General features: G+C 59.1%; 1 protein-coding gene across 3 annotated transcripts; it reads right to left on the reverse strand.

Annotated features, from left to right (window-relative positions):
- Positions 1-1,928: 1,928 nt before the first annotated feature.
- On the reverse strand, positions 1,929-17,938 carry JAK3 (Janus kinase 3). Of its 3 annotated transcripts, none has more exons than XM_042978556.1 (24): positions 17,815-17,937; positions 15,201-15,393; positions 14,628-14,751; positions 13,778-13,889; positions 13,441-13,586; positions 12,838-13,132; positions 12,142-12,264; positions 11,882-12,039; positions 11,321-11,432; positions 10,882-11,068; positions 10,015-10,142; positions 9,708-9,839; positions 8,910-8,994; positions 8,365-8,492; positions 7,572-7,704; positions 7,345-7,496; positions 7,075-7,225; positions 6,370-6,509; positions 6,104-6,293; positions 5,704-5,828; positions 5,266-5,438; positions 4,535-4,652; positions 4,097-4,207; positions 1,929-3,207 (listed from the first exon to the last, which is right to left on the reverse strand). In XM_042978556.1, the coding sequence occupies exons 2-24, from the start codon at positions 15,382-15,384 to the stop codon at positions 3,094-3,096; spliced, it is 3,321 nt and encodes a 1,106-aa protein (XP_042834490.1). In that variant the 5' UTR covers positions 15,385-15,393; positions 17,815-17,937; the 3' UTR covers positions 1,929-3,093. The 3 variants fall into 3 exon arrangements, with proteins under 3 accessions (XP_042834490.1, XP_042834489.1, XP_042834491.1); XM_042978555.1 differs by having other exon boundaries at positions 15,201-15,397; positions 17,815-17,936; XM_042978557.1 differs by lacking the exons at positions 1,929-3,207; positions 4,097-4,207; positions 4,535-4,652; positions 5,266-5,438 and having other exon boundaries at positions 5,715-5,848; positions 15,201-15,397; positions 17,815-17,938.
- Positions 17,939-19,479: the final 1,541 nt, after the last annotated feature.

A 19,479-nucleotide genomic window follows, 5' to 3' on the forward strand; every position in this document is an offset into this window, starting at 1 on the left:
GGGGCGCTTCGGGAGAGCATTAGGTCGCGGAGGCCAGGGGGGTGGGGTCCCATCCCGGGGTTGGTGCTGCCAAAGGAGGGGCCGTGAGAGGATGTGCCCCCACGCCCCCTCCCTGTCCACGCGGGGACACAGCCAGAAGGCAGCCATCTGGAAGCCAGAGGGCCCGCCCTCGGCAGACCCCCCTGGCACCCTGATGCACCCTGGTCTCAACCTTCCAGCCTCCGGAGCTGCGGGAAGGAAGCGTCTGTCGGGGAAGCCGCCTGGTATCGTGCCACAGCAGCCTGGACGCGCCGAGCTGGGGCCCGAGACGGCCGGAGGAAGGAGTCTGTACCAGGACACGTACACGGCCACGCACAGGGACTCAGGCCACCATGTGGGGGGAGGCAAGCCCTGTGCTCCGAACATTAAACTCCCGCTCTCTGTCTTAAATCCACCCGGAAAGAGTGAGCCGGGGAAACCCTAGGCCCCCACCCTGGACCCCAATGATAGCAGAGCCCCAAGCCTGAGTTTGCACTGTTCCTACAGGTGACCTCCCTGTGTGGCCTGAGGCCGTGTACCATGGGTGTTGCCGAAGGGCATCTCGCAATCGTAGGAAGAACCACAAGAGTGGTCGTAACCTCCACACTGGTTACCGATCAGCTGAGATCTGCATGAGACAGTGAGGGGCCCTCCCCCTGGGCCAGGGCCGTGGGCGTAGCTCCCCCAGGAGGACCAATGGGGGGGCAGTCTTTTTAAACACGACCATCACCACCACCATTTTATTTATTAAAAAAAAAAATTATTTTTAACGTTTATTTATTTTTGAGACAGAGAGAGACAGAGCATGAACAGGGGAGGATCAGAGAGAGAGGGAGACACAGAATCTGAAACAGGCTCCAGGCTCTGAGCTGTCAGCCGAGAGCCCGACGCGGGGCTCGAACTCACGGACCGTGAGATCATGACCTGAGCCGAAGTCGGACGCTTAACCGACCGAGCCACCCAGGCGCCCCTTATTTATTTAAAAAAAAAAAAATGTTTTTTAATGTTTATTTTTGAGAGAGAGAGACAGAGCGTGAGTGGGGCAGGGGCAGAGAGAGACGGAGACACAGAATCTGAAGCAGGCTCCAGGCTCCGAGCTGTCAGCCCAGAGCCCAACACGGGGCTCGAACGCATGAACTTTGAGATCATGACCTGAGCCAAAGTCGGACGCTTAACTAGCTGAGCCACCCAGGCGCCCCCTTATTACTGTATAAATAAGGACACCGAGGCTCAGAGAGGGGACCGCCACACTCGCCCATGGTCACAGGAGGCTGGGCCTGGGGCTGGGGCTGTTGGCCGGCTCTGTCTCTCCCTTTGGGCTGGGCAGGGACTGGTGGGCCCAGAATGAAGCTGGCTGTGTTTGCTCGGCATCTGCCTGGTGGCAGCCTGGTGCCCAGGAGGACTTAGGACCTCGTTTTACCAAGGAAGGCAAAGAAGCAAAGACAAAAGAGGGCCCGGGCTGAGAACCGTATCTTGCTTGAGCCCAAAGCAGCCCCCTTCCACCTTGCACCCAAGCAGATGGCTTTCCCGGGGCTAAGACAGCAGGTGAGACAGAGAGAGAGAGCCAGAAGAGAGACACTGTGTCTCTCCTGCCCTTTCTGAGTCTGTCTCTCCCTCTCTACTTCTCTCTGTGCCTCTTCATATCTCCCAGCAGTCCCGACGGAGACTTGCTTGGCCCCCACTGATGTTAGACCCCCTCCTCATAGCCTAGCCCTCCCAGCCCAACCTTGCCCTCTGACCCCCCCCACCCAGAGCAAACTGTTCTCTCCACCCACCAGGAGGCCGTAATCAGCTTCTCGGGACAGAGCCAAGGCCAGCAGCTGGAGCTTTCCATCCCCCAGCCCTAACCACATTCCTCCCCAGCTTACAGCCTCCCATAACGCCCATCACCCCAAGTCCAGTAACTAAACCATTCTTCTCGCTGAACTTTATTCATTCAACAAACATTCCCAGAATCCCCTTTGTGCCCCCCGCCCCCCCACAGCCCAGCCCCCAGGGAGCCTCTGGGTGAGAGGACCCAGATCTGGACAGACACCCCAGCCCTAGGATCAGAGGGAGAGTGATCGGCCGGTGAGAAGTGGTGGGGGCATGCCAGGGAAGGCTGCAGGGAGGGGATAGCTGGGGTTTTGAGAGATAAATACGTTTTCCAGGGGCAAAAGTGGCAGAAAAGACTGCAGGCAGGGGAGAAGTGGGGGTGGGGACGGGGGTTACTTAGCCTGGCCAAGATGCTTTCTCACAAGGCTCTGGAAACTGTACAGCAGGAGGCCAGCACCATTCATCTGCCCATTATACAGGAGACCCAGAAAGGGGAGGCAACTCGCCTGCCATCACACAGCAAGTGAGTGGCAGAACCGTGGGCTCTTAACCTCTGTCCTCTGAGCCTCCTCATTCTCACCATGTTGTTCCCTCTGCCGAGAATACCTTTCCTTCCCTTAGCTGCTGCAAGTCCCCAGGGTCATCAACTGTGTGACCCTCCGGTCAGGACAGAAAGGGCCCCGGTGTGCAAGTGGGCCAACATGAAACCTGAGACGCTCTGGTACATTTAGGGTGGACTGTGATCCCAGCTTCTCCTGGCCCCCAAAAGCAAACTTCCAACCAGGGCAGCTGCTCTTGTCTGTGGCTCGCTCCAGCACAAGAGGGAGGGGGGACAGAAGCCTGGGATCATATATTTAAAGCTATGCCACGTCCTCGCTGCGCCAGGAAGCCCAGGACCAAATCCAAGAGGGTAGGAAGATGGGAGGGGCTTCAGTCTGGTTCCTCAATTCCCTTCGCAAGGCACAGCCGGCCACGCCCCCAACCGAGGGATTCATCTTGAACCTTTTCAAGTTGCTGAGGCCACCAGGCGGTTGTTGCCCCCCAACAGGGGTGGGTACCCCTCCCAAAGCCAATGTCATTGCCCCGTGGGGATCTCTGTGAAGCGGGAAGCCCAGCGAGTGGCAACTTCCTGCCGAAGGTCACACGGCCAATCCACAAAGACCAGAACCCAGAGGTGTGCGTGCAGCGTGCAGGAGAGAGACAAAGGAAGTGCGTGGGGCTCTCCCGGCGGACAAGCAGGGCAGGCGTGAGTCTCACGCTCTATGCTACCCCCCGGCTTCCACTCCACAGTGTATCCAGCTGGGGGCCCAGGGCACTGAATGTTGGCCGGTCTTGCGGGCTCGGGGCCCAGCACAGCTTCATGAGCTCATGAACCTGAGGGGGCGGGAGGAGACAACAGGATCATACGTGCAACTCCTATTCACCGTTTTAAAATGTAAATTCACCTCCATCCCTCCTCTGCTCCAAAGCCTCCCATGTCTCCCTACAGAACTTCGAACAAAATCTCATCCCCTCCCCTGTCTCCCTCCATCACCCGGTCTCTTGTTTCCTGCAGCCGCATCTGCCCCCATCTCGTTATTTAAATGCACCAAACTCATTCCCACCTCAGGGCCTTTGTGCCTGCTGTGTCCTCCACCGAGAATGCCCTCTCCCGGCTTTCCCCAGGGGTGGGCTCCTCCTCCTCCTCTTTCAGGATCGCCCCCTCTAAGAAGCCCTCCCGGACCTATCACCCACCCTCATGTCCCCCTGTTCCTCTCTTTCCGGACACCGATAACGACCAGAATGTTCTTGTTAGCCTCTGCTGGTTACCAAGAGGACAGGGTAGCATCTGTTCTGTCCTCTGCTGGGTCCCCAGCACCCCAGCACACAGTCAGCACTCAGTAAACATTTGGGGCCTGGGCAGATCAATTTACGGATGACCAACCTCACGTCATACACTTCCGCAAAAGTTGTGATGATCAACTGTAAGCGTCATTGACGTTTATGGACTCTAAACTGAGTACTGGCGAGGTGTTGACTTGCTTGACCTTCCCCCACCCCGTAAGGCATTGTTACTCCCGTTTTGGAGATAGGTAAACTGAGGATCTGAGAGTATTTGTGACTTGGCATACAGCCACAGAACAGCCAGAATCCCCTTCAGCTTCACGCCCCAGGGTACGCTCTCAATCAAAAGGCAGCCATGGGTGGGGAAGTCCAAAGGGGCCAGCTGGCTGGTGCGGGAAAATCTAGAGTGGGAAACTGAGGCAGGCCCTCCAGCGCTCACCTCACCGGGGCAGGCGGGAGGCGCGGGCAGCCTCTGGCCCTCAGCCAGCAGCTCCAGGAGGCGGCAGAGGGCGGGGACGTCTCGCTCACATCCCATCATACGGAGGAACTCCTAGGGCCAAAAGGAGCACCCGTGGTGGGGAAGGAGCCGCCCGAGACTGGGGCCAAGGGGCAGCCATAGTGAAGGCAGGGAGAGAATCACCCGCGGTGGAGAGAGAGGGCCTCTGTAAGGGAGAAGGAAGGGTCATCTGTGATGGAGGGAGAGGGGGCTGCCAGTGGTAGTGGGGGTCAGCCATAGCGGAGACGTCCTCCCCAGTATAGACGGCCTATATAACGCTGGGACCAGCGACTGAGCAAATAGGGCACAAACGGGGCAGGGACGGGCCAGGAAGGGATGAGGGAGAGGAGGGTTACTGGGGATCCAGGGGCGCTGACTCACGGCTGAGGGGCTGCAATTCTTGCTGCCGTAGGTGAAAAGCTCGTACAGGACGACCCCGAAGCTCCAGACGTCCGACTGGCGCGAGAAGATGTTGTCAGAGAGGGACTCTGGGGCATACCTGGAGGGGGGGGGGGGGCGGCAAGGAGGTCTTGGGATGCGAGAGTGAGGCAGAGGACGGGAGAGGGGACAGCCTTGGGCTAGGGGAGCTGGTCAGTTGTAGGTGGGGTCATTCCCCTCCCCACCCCTGCAATGTAGGAGGTCATTCCCGGCTCCGGGGTCAGTCTTCCCCGCCTGTGGGATGGGGTATTCACTCAGCAACCCAAAGGGGGGTCTGGGCGGGCTCAGGGCGGAGAGCCGTGGCTCCAGGGAGAGGGGCCAGGACAGAGGGGCGGAGCGAGGTGGGACCAGGTTGTGCGGAAGGGAGGGTATGCTGATAGGAAGGCCGTGGTCTGGGGGGGGGAGGAGCCAAAACGGTGGGAGGGGCGGGGCCAGGACTGTGAAAGCCCCGGAGGGGTCAGGGGAGAGGGAGAAGCGGGAGGCCTGGGCGGGGTCAGGACGGGGCCCAGGCTCCAGGGGGAGGGGCGGGGCCGATGCCGAGGGGGCGGGCCGGTGCGCTAGGAGGCGGGGCCAGGACGGCGGCAAGGGCGGGGCCACGGCCGGCCCCCGAAGGCGGGAGCGAGGTGGGGGCCGGAGCAGTGGGGAGGAGAGGTAGGCCGGGGCGGGATCCCCACCAGAAGATGGGGCTCTGGCCGGGCTCGCGGACCACGTAGTAGTCTTTGTCGAGCGGCAGCAGCTTGGCGAGGCCAAAGTCGGCGATCTTGACGTGCGTCTCGCTCTCCACCAGGATGTTACGGGCCGCCAGGTCGCGGTGCACGCAGCGGCGGGAGCCCAGGTACTCCATGCCCTGCGGGCGACCACGAGGTGCGGACCCCAGCACAAGCCGCAGGGGCCCCAAGCCTGACCTGGGATCCAATCCCGCAGACCCCAAGCCTGACCCTACCCTGGACCCATCCTGCACTCCAGCGCTGACCCTAGCCCTAACTCAACCGCTTCTCCGACCGGACCTGGGCTCCAAACTTCCACCTGCAGCCTTCCCCGCGACTCCACGCACACCCCCACCCGGGCCTAGCCACCTCAGGCCCCAGGCCCCCCCAGGCACGGCCCCGCACCTTGCAGATCTGCGAGGCGTAGAGGAGCAGGCGGCTGGCGTCGAGGCGCGCGCGGTGTCGCTGCAGGAAGTCGCGCAGGCAGCCGCTGGGCAGGTACTCCATCACCAGCCGCAGGCTCTGGCGGCCTGGGTGAAGCGGGGAGAGGCTGGGGGGAGTCACCACAGGGCCCAACTCTGTCCACCCCCCCCCCCTCCATTCTTCCTCCCCGGTCAGAGTATGACCCGGGGCCCCTCCCAGCCTCGGGATTGCTTTCTATACAATGGGAACCCCAACAACGACGCCTTTCATGGCCAATGGCTCTTCAGTACTTTCTACAATATACACTGATTCCCTTAAACCTCATAATGACCCATTTTCCGGGTGTGGAAATGGAAGCTTCCACGTTTGGGAAGTGGCTCACCCGGGCCATAGCTGACACCGCGGTACTTGACAATGAAGTCGCTGTGGAGGGCTTTGAGGATCTGGATCTCCCGCTGGAAGTCCCTCTGCTGGTCTGGCCCGCTGTGCTGAAGCTGCTTCACAGCCACTAGGGCGCCCGTGTTGTCGCCCAGCGGGTCATAGCGGCACAGCTCCACACTGCCAAAGTTGCCCTGGGGGACAGCGGGGCTGGTGTCCACGTGCAGGGGTGCTTCCCCGCCCAGCCCAGCCCAGCCCAGCCCACCTCACCTTGCCCAGCTGTGAGATGTACTTGAGATGCCTCTCCTCAAAAATGGTAGGGTCCTGGCAGGCGTAGAGCTGGGCGCCATTCCACAGCCCATCACGGGGCGCCAAGGCACCAGGTGTGGGGTCTGAGAGGAGCTCATAATCTGCGGGGCACAGGTAAAGTGACCAGCACATTGAGTCCTGGGTCCCGCTCCTAAGCTGACTTGCTGTGGGACTTCGATCCGCCTGCTTACCCTCTCTGTGCATTATGGCAGGGCCACCGCAAGCCTAAGGGTACTTTGTGGGGGCTGGAAAAAGATGCCCGCTGGGCAAAGGCAGCCCCCTTAGGTGCCACGCAAGCTGTGCAACTACCCATAGCTCCGGGGCACAGGTAAAAACCCAACATGGGGACCCTCCACAGTCTCCCTCTTGTCTGCAAAGGATCCGGCACGGGATACATGGAGCCACACAGAGGGAGAGGTGCCTGTTGACCCGGACACCCTCATTGAGTGAAAAGTAAATATCCATCACATTCAACCTAGAGCAGAGGCGGGGAGGGGTCTGTTTGTTACAGCAGCTGTGGAGGCTCATGCTGACTGTTACAGTCACCAACCACTCCAACCTTGCCAAGCACATAGGGCAGGCTCTGCGGGCAAATCTCCCTTCCTCCCTGCTCTGGGCGCGATATGACCTGCCAGCCCCGCCCACCCTGCCCGGCCCAGCGGGCACCTGAAGTGATGAGGCTGTTCAGGTCACGGATGATGGCGCGGAAGGAGGGCCTCTGGCCTGGCTCATAGGCCATGCACTGTTGGATCAGTGTAGCCAGCTCCATCCACTTGGGGGCAGGAAGGTGCTGCCGTTCCTCGTAAAACTGGAGCTTCTGAGGGTGGGTAGAGTGGCTGGTCATTGCCAGCGCACCCTCAGGAGGCCCCTCCAGACCAGCCCATCCTCCCCAAGCTGCCAAACGGGGGCTTTGGAGGCCACCACTGGTGCTCTGACCTTGGCAGGATCCAGGGTACTGATGGGCATCGGGATCCCGCTGAACACTTCCCAGACTGTGGCACCGAAACCCCACTTGTCAGCTTCCAAGCCAAGGGTCCGGGCCTCCTGGAGACACTCAGGGGCCACCCAGGGGATCCTGTCAGTGAGCACTGGGGAGCGGGGCTGGGGTCAGGGATCTGCTCCCCGGCCCCACGAGGCCCCTCCCTCCACCCTTCCACACTTACTCTCCAGGCTCAGCACAGTGGGGCTGACACCAGGGTCACTCAACTTGATGAAGGGCAGGTTCCCGTCAGCCCCCTCCCGAGCCAAGAGCACCTTCCGGGCTGAGACATTGCCATGGGGGAGGCCTTTGTCTTCCTAAGGGGGCCGGACACAGAGAAATGCCAGGGAGGGTTTGATGGATGAATAGTCTGGCTGGAGAACCACCACGCATCCTTCAAAGCCCACCTGTTACTGCCGAGACCACTCCCTGGACTACTGGTAGGTCCTCCCCTTCTCAAACCCACCCTGTGGCTCCCCGTTGCCTTCAGGGTAAGGTCAGAGGTTCTCAGCCTAGCTTTCAAGGCCCTTTGAGATGCTGGCTCACTGTCCCTACGAGATTCTTCCGCACCCCTACCCTGGTCTCCTGCCAGCTGAACTGCCTGATTCACGCCAGGACATGCAATACACCTTCTAATCTGCAGGCCTTGGCCCGGGCTGTGTCCTTGGCCTGACATGCCCTCCTTCTTTCCTCCCCTTAAGCTACTGTGCAACCTTCAAAGCCCGGCTCCGGCCCTCTTCTGGCCTCCTGCCCAGGCCCATTGCTCCCTACGCCCCGGAGACCCACCAATGACCAGCTGCTCTTCCCTCCTCCTGCCGTTACACCTCTGCGCCTGTACGTAGGCTGTTCCCGCGGTCTCAAATGCCCCTCCGGGCCTCCTGGCCTCCTTGCCAAACTCCTACGCATACCACAGAGCCCGCGCTCAATTCCCCCTCCATCCCATGCATGGAGGGTAGAGCGGGCACAGGAACACTCACCAGATAGTTGAGGGCATAGGCCAGCTGTTTGATCACCTGCAGCTTCCAGCTGGCTGGTACCAGGGGGCCAGACTTGCGCAGATATGTATCCAGGGCTCCCAGGCGCACGAATTCCTGCACCATGACACCTGGTGGCAGCGGGGCGGGGCGGGGCTGGGAGGCGGGACTGCATCAGGGGTCCCGCGGGCTCTCAGTTCGGACTGTTCCCTCCATCCTTACTCTACGCGCCCGTCCTCCTCCTTACTTCCCATGAGAGAACTATGCCCGAAATGCCTGGAAGGCGGTGAGCTCTCTCCAGAGCTCACTTCCGGCCCTTTGCGCGTTCCGCCGGGAACATGCCCCTGCCTCCTCTCCCCTCGTCCCTACTTACCCTTGCCTTCTCTGCTTCGAACTCACCCAGAATCACCGTCTAGCCTCCAAGGCGGGCTAGCGGCCTCTGACCACCCACAGGGCGCCGCCCCCAACACACATGATCCCGTGTCCCCCTGTCATGTTCCCCGCTATGCGCCCCGAGGGCAGGGGTGGGGACGAGGGTGGTGTCTCACTGTCTCCAGCCATGCACACGCCGTGGAGCAACACGAGGTGCTGATACGACACTTGGCTCATCAGGCTCGCTGCTTCCAGGAAGGACTGGAGAGAGGAGAAGGGAGAGAAGGCCCATGGGTTCCTCCCGCTCCAGGGTCACACCGAGGACCCCATACTCGCTGCTCGCAAAGCGGCCTCAGGAAGAGACCTCGTCCCAAGCCTCCTTTGACCTTGGAGTCTGTCACTGGGGTACACAGCACTCTATCAAGATTTTCTGGCGGGGGCTGGAAGTCCCCACTGCAATCTGCATTGGGTCTCTCACACAGAAGTGGGACATTTGGGGTTCAAAGCAGGCTCAAGCCTTCCCTGGGTGGCCCAGTCCCTGCTGATGCTTCCATCTACCTCACTCCCCTCTTCTCTATCCACTGGCCTCTTCACGGTTCCTTTTTTTCTTTTTTTTTCCCGGTTGTATTTATTGAAGTCATCTCTACACCCCACGTGGGGCTCAAACTCATGACCCCAAGATCGAGAGTCACATGTTCTTCCAACTGAGCCAGCCAGGTGCCCCCTCCTCACTGTTCCTTAAACATGCCGGGCACGACCCTGCCTCAGGACCTTTGCACTGGCCGTTTCTTCTGTTTGGTGTACTCTTTCTGTTTGCGTCTAAATCCCCTGACCCCTTCTGTATTTCATGGTTTGGAGATGCCGTGGCTACATTTCTGTCGTTTTAAGACCTGCGTGTGTTTAAATTTCTCTGCATCTACAACGCTCTCTCCAGCCAGTCCTGACCCCACACTCATGGTCCCCATCACCCTCACCTCCATGCAGTTTCTGTGCTTGGCATCCATCACTTTGAGTAGCACCTCTGTCTCCCGGGCTTCCCCGTCCACAGCCTCATGGCGACAACCTCGGTAAATCTTGGTGAAGGACCCATGACCCAGGTTCTCATGCTGGAAGAATAAGGGGGGTTCCTGGTGGGACCCTGGCCTCATTTTACAGATAATGAAACAGAGGCACAAGGAGGTCATGTCACATGCTTGAGGCCACACAGCAGAGGGTGTAGACGGGATGGGATGTGGACCCCAAATGAGGCTCCCCCCCCCCCCGCTTCCGGGGGCCACTTACCCACTCCAGGCTGTCAGCAGGGATCTTGTGAAACGTCATCTGACTCAGCTGGCACTGGGATTGGGGCCAAACAAGGGATGACGTGGGAGCGCTGCAACCTCTCCGCACCACGATCAGGTTGGACTTTTCTACGGGGCGGAGGTAGTGGGAGAACAACCAAAGGCCAGAGGTGAAAGACCCCCTAAGGTTGGTTCACGCCCTGTCTTAGTCTGGGGTCTCCCCCAGAAGCCAACCCTGAGGTCCGGACTCGAGTACACGATTTCTTTGAAAGGAGGCTCCGGGGGCCACCTGGGTGGCTCGGTTGGTTAAGCGTCTGACTTCAGCTCAGGTCACGATCTCACTCCGTTCGTGAGTTCGAGCCTCCCATCTGGCTCACTGCTATCAGTGTGGAGCCTGCTTTGGATCCTCTGCCCCTCCACCCCTCTGCCCCCCACTTTCTCTCTCTCTCAAAAATAAATTTTAAAAACCTTTAAGAAAAAAATGAAAGGAGACGCCAGGAAGCCCCAATGGGGGGGACGGGGGGGGGTGACCCTGTGAGCCACCTAGTCTCAGTCCTGCTAGAGATTCTGGAAGACTCCGAAGGACCCACACCTCCAGTTGTCCCCACCAAGGGGTTTGTCTGAGAGTGAAAGTCACCCAGAGGAAGAGGAAGAGATGGACGGAGAGAGACTCCGTTCCAGTGACATCTCTCAGATCCCGCCGCGTCTGGACCTAGTGGTGCCTGAAGGGAACATCCATTCCACAGGCCGAGAAGTCACCTTTTCTTCCCTAACCCATGTTGACGGGCAATCTCTGCCGCTTGCCACACACGAGGCAGGGCCCCCCCCCCCGATCGACTGCACGGCCCAGGGGAGGGGGCGGGCTCACCTTTGGGTCTGGGGGCGCAGCAGGAGGTGAGGTTCAGCGCAACCCCATCCACGTGCAGCCCAGCATCCCAGCAGGCTGCCAAGAGCTCTCGAAGACTGCTGTGGGGCCGGCCGAGGCCAGCCAGGGAGAAGGTTCCCGAGGGGTCACACCGGATGAGGCAGCCCTTGTAATCAGGACCCAGGGGGGTCTGCAAGGAGGAGTGGTCCCTCAGTGGAAGCGGGCAGCACCTTCCTCCCCCTCACCCCCTCTCCCTTGAGCACCACAGGCTCATTTCCAATCCCCAAGCCTTTGCATATGCTGTTCCCTTCTGGGAATGCCTCCACCCCCTCCCCCCTCTTCTTCGAGGAGCAAATACTGACTCTACTTTTGGGTCTCAGCTTAAATGTCATTTCCTTCAGGAAGCCCTCCCTGCCCACCTGGCTCCCGGTGGCGGACCGACCTGGACGCAGACAGTGAGGAGGAAGCTGTCGAAATCCTGGGGGCTGCGGCGGAGAACATAGGAGCCGGGAAGGGAGCCCCCGGTCTTGAGCTTGTTGATGGCAAAATCCAGGCTGTGGAGAAAAGGTGGGAGGAAAAGACGGCGGGAGACATAGAGATGGAGGCAGAGAAACCAAAGCCAGACTTCGGTTCTAACCCTGGTCCCTCGGAAGCCCTGGGACCCTCACCAGCTAACATCCCCTGTCTCCTTCCTATTTATAAAATGTGCCAACATTGGGGCTTCTACTAGGGGATTAAAGGGGAGGCTGCTGGTGGAGCCTGGTGCCATGCATCCCCAGGAATGGGCGCTGGGGCCCTGAGGAATCAGAGAGAGGGACGCCGCTGCCCCGGACAGCAGAAGGGGGACCCCAACCTCCCTGAGCGCCAACCATGCCCCGGGCGCTGTTCCAGCCTTGTCCAAGGCTCCCGGGAGGGAAGGGCACCGAGGCACCGAGAAGGGGAGTGGCCGAGACTCGAACCGAGTTCTAGCTGCGGAGGGCGGGCATGCGGGGCGGCCCCTTACGTGATGGGACCGTGGCACTGCTCGGCCACCTCCTCCAGCAGCCGCGGCGGCGCGACCTCCTTGCAGAAGAAGTGCCTGGAGTCGGAAGTCAGCCGGAAGTAGCCGTCCACGAGCGCCACGAAGGACAGGGCCGCGGGCAGCCCCGGGAACTCGGCCTCCTGTGAGGATCCGCGTCAGCGCCCCCCCCCGCGGCCCGGACGCGACGGTCCCGCGTCCCCGCGGTCGGGGTAAGGCGGGAGGGGAGAGGGTCCAGCACCCACCAGGATCTGGTTGTCCGTCCTGGTGACGGTGACCAGGCGGTGCTCCCCGGCGGGGCCAACACGAGGCGCCTGCTTGATGCTGATGTCCACAATTTCTGGAAAGTCGCAGAAGGGCTGGAGGGCCTGGGAACGAGGGGGAGGGCTGAAGCTGGGGGTCCTGTCCCCTCGGAGCCCCCGATCCTTCTTGGAAGCCTGGACCCCACAAACCCACACCATAAGCCCCGACCCTCTCAGCCTCCCCCAGCCGCAGCCCCTTCCCACCTGGCCCCTGTCAAGCCCAGGCCCCTTTTATCAATCACACCCCTTTCAACCCCCCCGTCCCCAAAGTCTCCCACCCCACCTCTGCTAAACCTCACCTCCCTCTGTCGGTGGGTCCCCTCCCTGAGCCGCGCCCCCTCTCAGCTCCACACTCCAACTCCCAGTCTCTCTTGGAACACCGGGAGCCCCGCCCCCTCGCAGTCCTGACCCCTCCCCCTCCCTCCAATTAGCCCCGCCCCTATCTCTGCCCACCCAACCAGTCCCCTTCCCCTAAGCCCCGCCCATTTTTTTATTCCCGCCCACTCACTCAGCCCCACCCCTCGCCACGGGCCCCTCTCGGAGCTCCCAGTCCTTCCACGCCTTCACCCCGCCCACTCTCCCGCCCCTCCTTCCTAGGCTCCTCCCCTGCCGTCGGTGCCGCCCTGCGGCCTCCCACACCTCGTGTCCTCCCGGACTCCAGTGGATGCCGCTGTCACCAGCCACTCGGAGCAGCCCCGGAGCATCCTGGCCACCGGCAGCCCCGGGGAGGCTCACGAGGAAGGTCTCGGCGGCCCTGGCCGGGTCCAGCCTCTCCAGGTCCATGATGTACTTGGCCATGAGCGAGTGCCTGTCAGCCTGGCAGGCGGTCACGCGGCCCAGGGCCCGGCGCACAGTCCTCCGGATACGCTTCCGCGTCACGAAGCTCAGGCCCTGGATCAGGTCGCGCAGATCGGGGGGCAGGCAGGCCTTGTAGCTACGAGTGGGGGGTAGCAGGTCGTCACCGGGGGGAGGGATCTCCACAGGTATGGACAGGGACACGCACAAAGGGCACGAGGCACACACGGGGGGGGTGGGGGTGGGGGGAGGACGTCAGGGTGGGGAGGGCTGTAGGCTGGGGCTGGGGCTGGGTTGGTGGGGTCCTGAGTCACATGAACACGCTGCAGACTTGTAGGTGGGAGGCCTCGGGAGGCCTCGGGAGCCCGGGCTCCGGCAATGCCCTGGTGGAACCACGTTTTCTGACTCCCAGGTAGAGGCTGGGTATCACAGCCTGGAAGCCCTCACCTGACGGTCTTCAGCAGCTCCTCAGGCTGCTGAGCCTGCTCACGGGCCATCCGAGCCAGGTCCAGCACTGCCAGGCTGAGACATTCACCCTGCTCCTTGAGACTGAGGCCCACGGCGAGGCGGCCGCTCACCAGGTCATTTCGGTGCTGGGGGCCGGTCACAGCCCGACTGTGAGCCCTGATGTTGCCCTACAGACCCCCACCCTTGGGCCGGCTCCCACCCCGGGGCTGCTTCAGAGAGGGTCAGCCAAAGCCACCCAACCGGGACCCTTGATGTTGCCCTGTGGATCCCCCCACCCCCCCCCCTACTCCGGGCTGAGCCCCATGCGGACCCCTACCTGGGCGAAGAGATGCTCCAGGACTGGCAGGTCAAGGACGGCACTGGCCAAGTCCTTCCGCAGCCCGAAGCGGTGGCATTTCTCCAACCCAAACCAGTTGGGGAAGTAAAAGCTGTTGGGGAAGGGGAAGAAGCCTGGAGTAGGAGCATAGAGGGCTGGAGGACGGTGCCAAGACCTCACAGAGCCCAGGTGGTGCCACTGACTTGCTACGTGCCCTTGGACGAGGAACCTACACTCTCTGGCCTGATGTCCTCATCTGCGAGATGAGCAGTGATCACATCCTCCCTGGGGCACCCACCCTCCCGGCGCAGGGAGATGAGAAGGTTGTAGGATCGCTGTCGCTTGATTTGAGTTTTGAAAGTTCTTTCACGTTTACTTATTTTTGAAAGAGAGTCAGAGCATGAGCGGGGGAGGGGGCAGCGAAAGAAGGAGACACAGAATCCGAAGCGGGTTCCAGGCTCTGAATTGTTAGCACAGAGCCCGACGAAGGGCTGGAACCCGTGAGTCATGAGATCATGACCTGAGCTGAAGTCGGACCCTTAACAGACTGAGCCACCCAGGTACCTCTGATCACTGTTGTTTTCAACTCCTCATGCCCTTGGGGCACCTGGGTGGCTCTGATTTCGACTCAGGTCATGATCTGACAGCACAGAGCATGCTTGAGATTCTCTCTCTCTCCCTCTCTCTTGGCCCCTTCCCTGCTGATCCAATCTCTCTCTCTCTCAAAATAAATAAATAAACATAAAAAAGAAAACAAAAACAAAAGCAACTCCCCGTGCCCTCGACCAAAGTCACCCCCTCCTGGTAATTTAACCCACCCCTGCGGGGGTCGGGGTGATGTGTTTCCTACCGGAGCCTGTAGAGCAGGACTTGGGTGCTTGCATCCTCCACGGAGAAGATGTGGCTCGGGGGGTACCAGTAGGACAGGTCCTCCGTGGCCAGAGCAAAGAGGGAGTGGTACACAGGCAGGATGCCTGAGGGGATGCCCCCATCAGCACCCTCCTAAGCTTCCCCCTCTATCCCCTGTAGGGCTGGCATGGTTACCTAACCCCGTGCACCCCTACAGGGCTCTTTCCCACCTTCAGCTCTGACACTGTGTCCCACCCCTGCCCACACACACTCCAGAGCTCCCTATCGCCCTTAGGAGAGAATCCACACACAACCTACTGCCCGCCCCTCTCCCCAGAGAGCCTCCTCCCGCTGTACATTTTACCTCAAGGGATGACCAACTGTTTCCACTCATGTGCCTCTGGGTCTTTGCACAGCCTTTCCCTGTGCACCTTCTTCCATTTCCAAACCCTTCCTCATCCCCCAAAGCCCCAGCTCCAATGCTGACTCCACTTGGTAGCTATTCCAGCTCCCAGTCTGGGCCCGACACAGCCCCACCCTGCTCTTTGGCCCAGCCATCTAAGGACCGACTCACCACTGGCCTTAGCAGCCCAAACACATAGCTCTTCAGCTGAATGGTCCCCAAAGGAGAAGGACAGGCGTTGTGGGGGTCCGGGTCCCCGAGGGGGCAGCAGCACGTGCAGGGCACCAGCCTCTGAAGATGAGAGGCTGCAGGAACGCTGAGGGATCAGGGGTGTCTCCTCACTTGGAGGCGCCATGGGTGTAGCCTGTCTGGACACAGAGAGAGGCAGCCACTCAGGTCTGGCCAGAGGGAAAAAGACTACAAAGCCTCTTGGGGTGTGGGGGAGACGGAGATGCTGCTGGGTGAGGTAGGGTTGAAGCTGGTGAAAGAGGGAGAGAGGAACAGAGAGACAGAAAGAGAAAGACAGAGATGGAGAAAGAGAGGTGGGGAGCTGAGTGTGCAAGGAGGGTGAGGAGTCAGAGATCCCCAGGCAAGGGCTATGCTGGGGGCTGGAAGATACTCTACACCCTATGAATTCTTTTTTTTTTCTTTTTTCTTTTTTTTTTTTTAGTATAGTTAACACACTTAATCGGTGTGAATTCTTGTCAGTGGCCAGGGCAGACATCTCCAATCAATCTATACCCTCCACATATACCTTAGGGCAGAATCCCTGCCCCTGGCAGGCATGAGCAATCAATCACAGATGCACAGATTTGCTGACCGGGGAAACTGATGGATACTGGCTTGTGTCTATGGGGATTTAAGGCGACAGTGATGGACCATCACTTCCTATGGATCTAGGAGACTCAAGCACTTCTGGGGCTGGGGCTGGAAGTGTTTGCCTATGATGCAATGCCTGATGGCATGCATCAGATCCAGACTGATGTTGACTCAGTCGACAGGGACCTCCGTCTTGTCTGCCCACCCCCATCTCTCTCCCCTTTATCACTCCCACTATTCCTCCCCGGAATGGGCCCGGGAGGAAACTGCCCCTCATCCCTTATTCCCAAAGCTCAGGACCCCTGGTTAGGCAGAGGGAACAGCTGGGCTTTGGGTCCTGCGAGAAAAGGGGAGTAGATGGACAAGATCCATTTACATTATTGACTCGAATAAAGGAGACACAAAGAGAATATTGGGTAAAAACAACAACAACAGGGGCGCCTGGGTGGCGCAGTCGGTTAAGCGTCCGACTTCAGCCAGGTCACGATCTCGCGGTCCGTGAGTTCGAGCCCCGCGTCAGGCTCTGGGCTGATGGCTCGGAGCCTGGAGCCTGTTTCCGATTCTGTGTCTCCCTCTCTCTCTGCCCCTCCCCCGTTCATGCTCTGTCTCTCTCTGTCCCAAAATAAATAAAAAACGTTGGAAAAAAAAAAATTAAAAAACAACAACAACAACAACAACAACAACACAAAACTATGTACCAGAATAATACTGGGGGGGGGGGGCAGCATTAATGAGCTTTTAACACACCCAGCATATAAGCCTAGAGCTAGAATAGGTGAAGACCCTAAGCTCTGGGTTCAAATCCCACCCCCACCATATCCAAGCTTTGTGACCCTGCCAGGGCTCCCATTGCTAGGACTCTACTTTCTTAGCTATGAAATGGGCTGACTCCCCCCCTGCCTTGGTGTGCTGAGCTGAGCCCCAAAGTATCAACATTTTTGATTCTCACTAACTGGCACAATCCTTGGCAACAAGCCGAGGGAGCAGTTAACAAAAGTCGGCTAAACCAGACAGGAAGGTCCTGTGGCAGGGCGGTTTAGCGGTTCCTGTGGGGGAAGGAGGGCATGAGGGGAAAGAGATCTTTCCCGTAGGGACACCCCAGTGTCACTAGCTTCCAGACCTGGAATCAGGACTTTCCCAGGCCCAGGAGCCCTGGAGCCCCGGTCACTCTCCCCAGAGGGGATCACTTCCTATTTCTTTTTTTTTTTCCTTGAAACGTTTGTTTATTTATTTATTTATTTATTTGAGCGAGACAAAGTGCGAGTGGGGGAGGGGCAGAGAGCAAGGGAGACAGAATCCGAAGCAGGCCCCAGGCCCTGAGCTGTCAGCGCAGCGCCCGAGGCGGGACCCGAACCCACGAACCGGTGAGATCATGACCTGAGCCTAGGTCGGAAGCTCAACCGACTGAGCCACCCAGGCAGCCCCCACCCCCTTTCTTTTTTGATCACTTCCTAAAAACGACTTAATTGTGGTCTTCGTGGTCTTTCATGTAAACAGAATCAGGCAGTGTATCTTTTGTTTAAAATAAATCTTAAAGATACAGCCACATTTTAAATATTGAAGGTAAAAAAAGAAAAAGCCAGAAGGGGTGCTTGAGACCCGGAAAAATGCCCTTGTTTTAACTCCAAAAGTCCCATAGTCCCCACAGTGGGTTGGTTACCCAACGCTCTGGCCTGGGGCCTGGGAGGGTGGAGGCTGGGAACTGTCCCTCCAGCGACAATGAACTCTAGGCTCAAGGCACAGTGATACATTCAGGTCCAGAGAGCTTGGAATTTGGGGTCTCATGTTATGCCGAACAAAGCTGAGGCCCAGAGAGGAGAGCGTTTGTCACAAGCCACAGAGCCAGCCCTCCCAGCTGTCTGTCTGGCAGCCTTCCTCAGAGGCCTTTCCTTTGTCCCCAGCCACAGCCATTCACACACTCCCCCCAGCCCCCACCCCAGAGCCATGTGGCTCCGCCAGCTCTTACCTGGCAGCGGGGGGACCCTGGGCCGAGGACCGGAGGGCAGAGCCGAGAGGCAGCAGGAGGAAAGTCCCACCGGGCTCCTTCCTGTGTGGGCCCCTCGGCTTCCTGAGCTGCTGTCACTTACTGAAAGTCATGACCATGTGGGGGATGGGGACAGGGAGGCAAGAGGGCTTGGCCAGGGAGGGGCAGACAGTTCCAGAAGCCTCCACAGCCCGGTGGCCCTCCTCAGACAGGCTGCTGGAGACCCTAGACCTAAAGGAAGGAGCGACAGGACAGAGAAGGGCCCCGGTCACAGAGAGGCTCTCAGCTGGCTCCGGACTCACTCACCGTGGGGCCCTGGAAATGCCCCAGCTCCTTGGGCCTCAGTTTACCCATCCGTAGCACAACGGGGTGGGGTATGCAACAGGACTAATTCTGCACCCAGGAAGGAAACAGGGAAGTTGCCCCAGATAAATGTCAAGTTCTTCTTCAGGATACTTTCCCCCATGAGACCCTAGGAGGAATAATGGGCCCCTTCCGTGCACCACACTTTCTGCACAACGCTGTTTGCTCTGTGCACAACCCTAGAAACAGCTCTAGCCAGGCAGACCAGGCCTGCCTTCAGGCTCACCTCACCCTCTGGTCGGTCAAGAAGACAATTACTAATTACAGATAACAAAGAAAACCAGGGTGGGGTGCCTGAGTGGCTCCGTGGTTCCGGTTAAGTTCCTAAGTTCCTCCATTGGAAACCAAGGTCTCAGCTCAAGTCGTGAAATCTCGGTTTGTGAGTTCAGGCCCCCATGTTGGGCTCTGTGTTGACCGTGTGAAGCCTGCTTAGAATTCTCTCTCCCTCTCTCTCTGCCCCTCCCTGGCTCTGCTCTCTCTGTCTCTCTCTCTCTCTAAGTAAATAAATAAACTTAAAAAAGAATAAAAGAAAGAAAAAAGAAAACCAGGGTGATGAGACAGGCACAGGGTGGAGCTGGGGGCAGGGAGGTGCCTTTTGCGCAGAGGCCACGATTAATTGAGCTGTGATGTGAAGCAGGACAGAGAAAGGGCACTCCTGGTGGGGGCACTGTTAGTGCAAAGGCCCTGAGGTGGAATGAGGTGAGCAGTCCGAGGACCAGAGAGGAGGCAGGAATGGCAGGAAGAGGTAAGAACGGAGGGGGAGGCACAATGGTGACCAGGGGTCAGATCTGACTTATCTTTTTTTTTTTTTTAATTTTTTTAACACCCTGGAAGCTGTCATGAGTGGAGGAGGCAGGAGGCTAGGGCAGCATCCTTCGGGAGACCCCAGAAAATAGAGTTTTGGGGATAGACTTTAGAGGACTCTTTCTATAATTCCATCACGTATCCTGGCACAAAAAAAGGCTTTGGTATGTATGTATTTTGTTGACTTTAGTTCAATCACCCACGGACACTTACCAGGCGCCTCCTGTGTGTAGGGCACTGGGGACACATCGGGGGACAGAACGGACCCAGTCTCTGCCTGGTGGAGCCGACCATTGGCGGGGGGGGGGGGGGGGGGGGAAGACACGATATTAAACTGTTACACAATAATTGTTTCAGTTGCCCTTGGGGCTGGGCTGGTAGGAGACACCCTGAGTCTGCAGGGCTTCCTGGAAGAAATGACTTTGATACTGAAATCCAAGGGCAAGTGGGATTGGCCACAGAGTGATCTGGAAGTGTGGG

This window comes from Panthera tigris, chromosome A2 (assembly GCF_018350195.1).
Source record: "Panthera tigris isolate Pti1 chromosome A2, P.tigris_Pti1_mat1.1, whole genome shotgun sequence".
In the NCBI taxonomy this organism is placed as follows: Eukaryota; Metazoa; Chordata; class Mammalia; order Carnivora; family Felidae; genus Panthera; species Panthera tigris.

Excerpts from the sequence above, each read along its gene's own strand:
- JAK3 (XM_042978556.1), bottom strand. The coding sequence starts at position 15,384 with ATGGCGCCTCCAAGTGAGGAGACACCCCTGATCCCTCAGCGTTCCTGC. Across the intron at positions 8,493-8,909 it reads CGTGTGCATGGCTGGAGACA|GTGTCATGGTGCAGGAATTC; the intron begins GTGAGACACCAC and ends CGCTGCCACCAG. Across the intron at positions 7,705-8,364 it reads CCTATGCCCTCAACTATCTG|GAAGACAAAGGCCTCCCCCA; the intron begins GTGAGTGTTCCT and ends CGGCCCCCTTAG.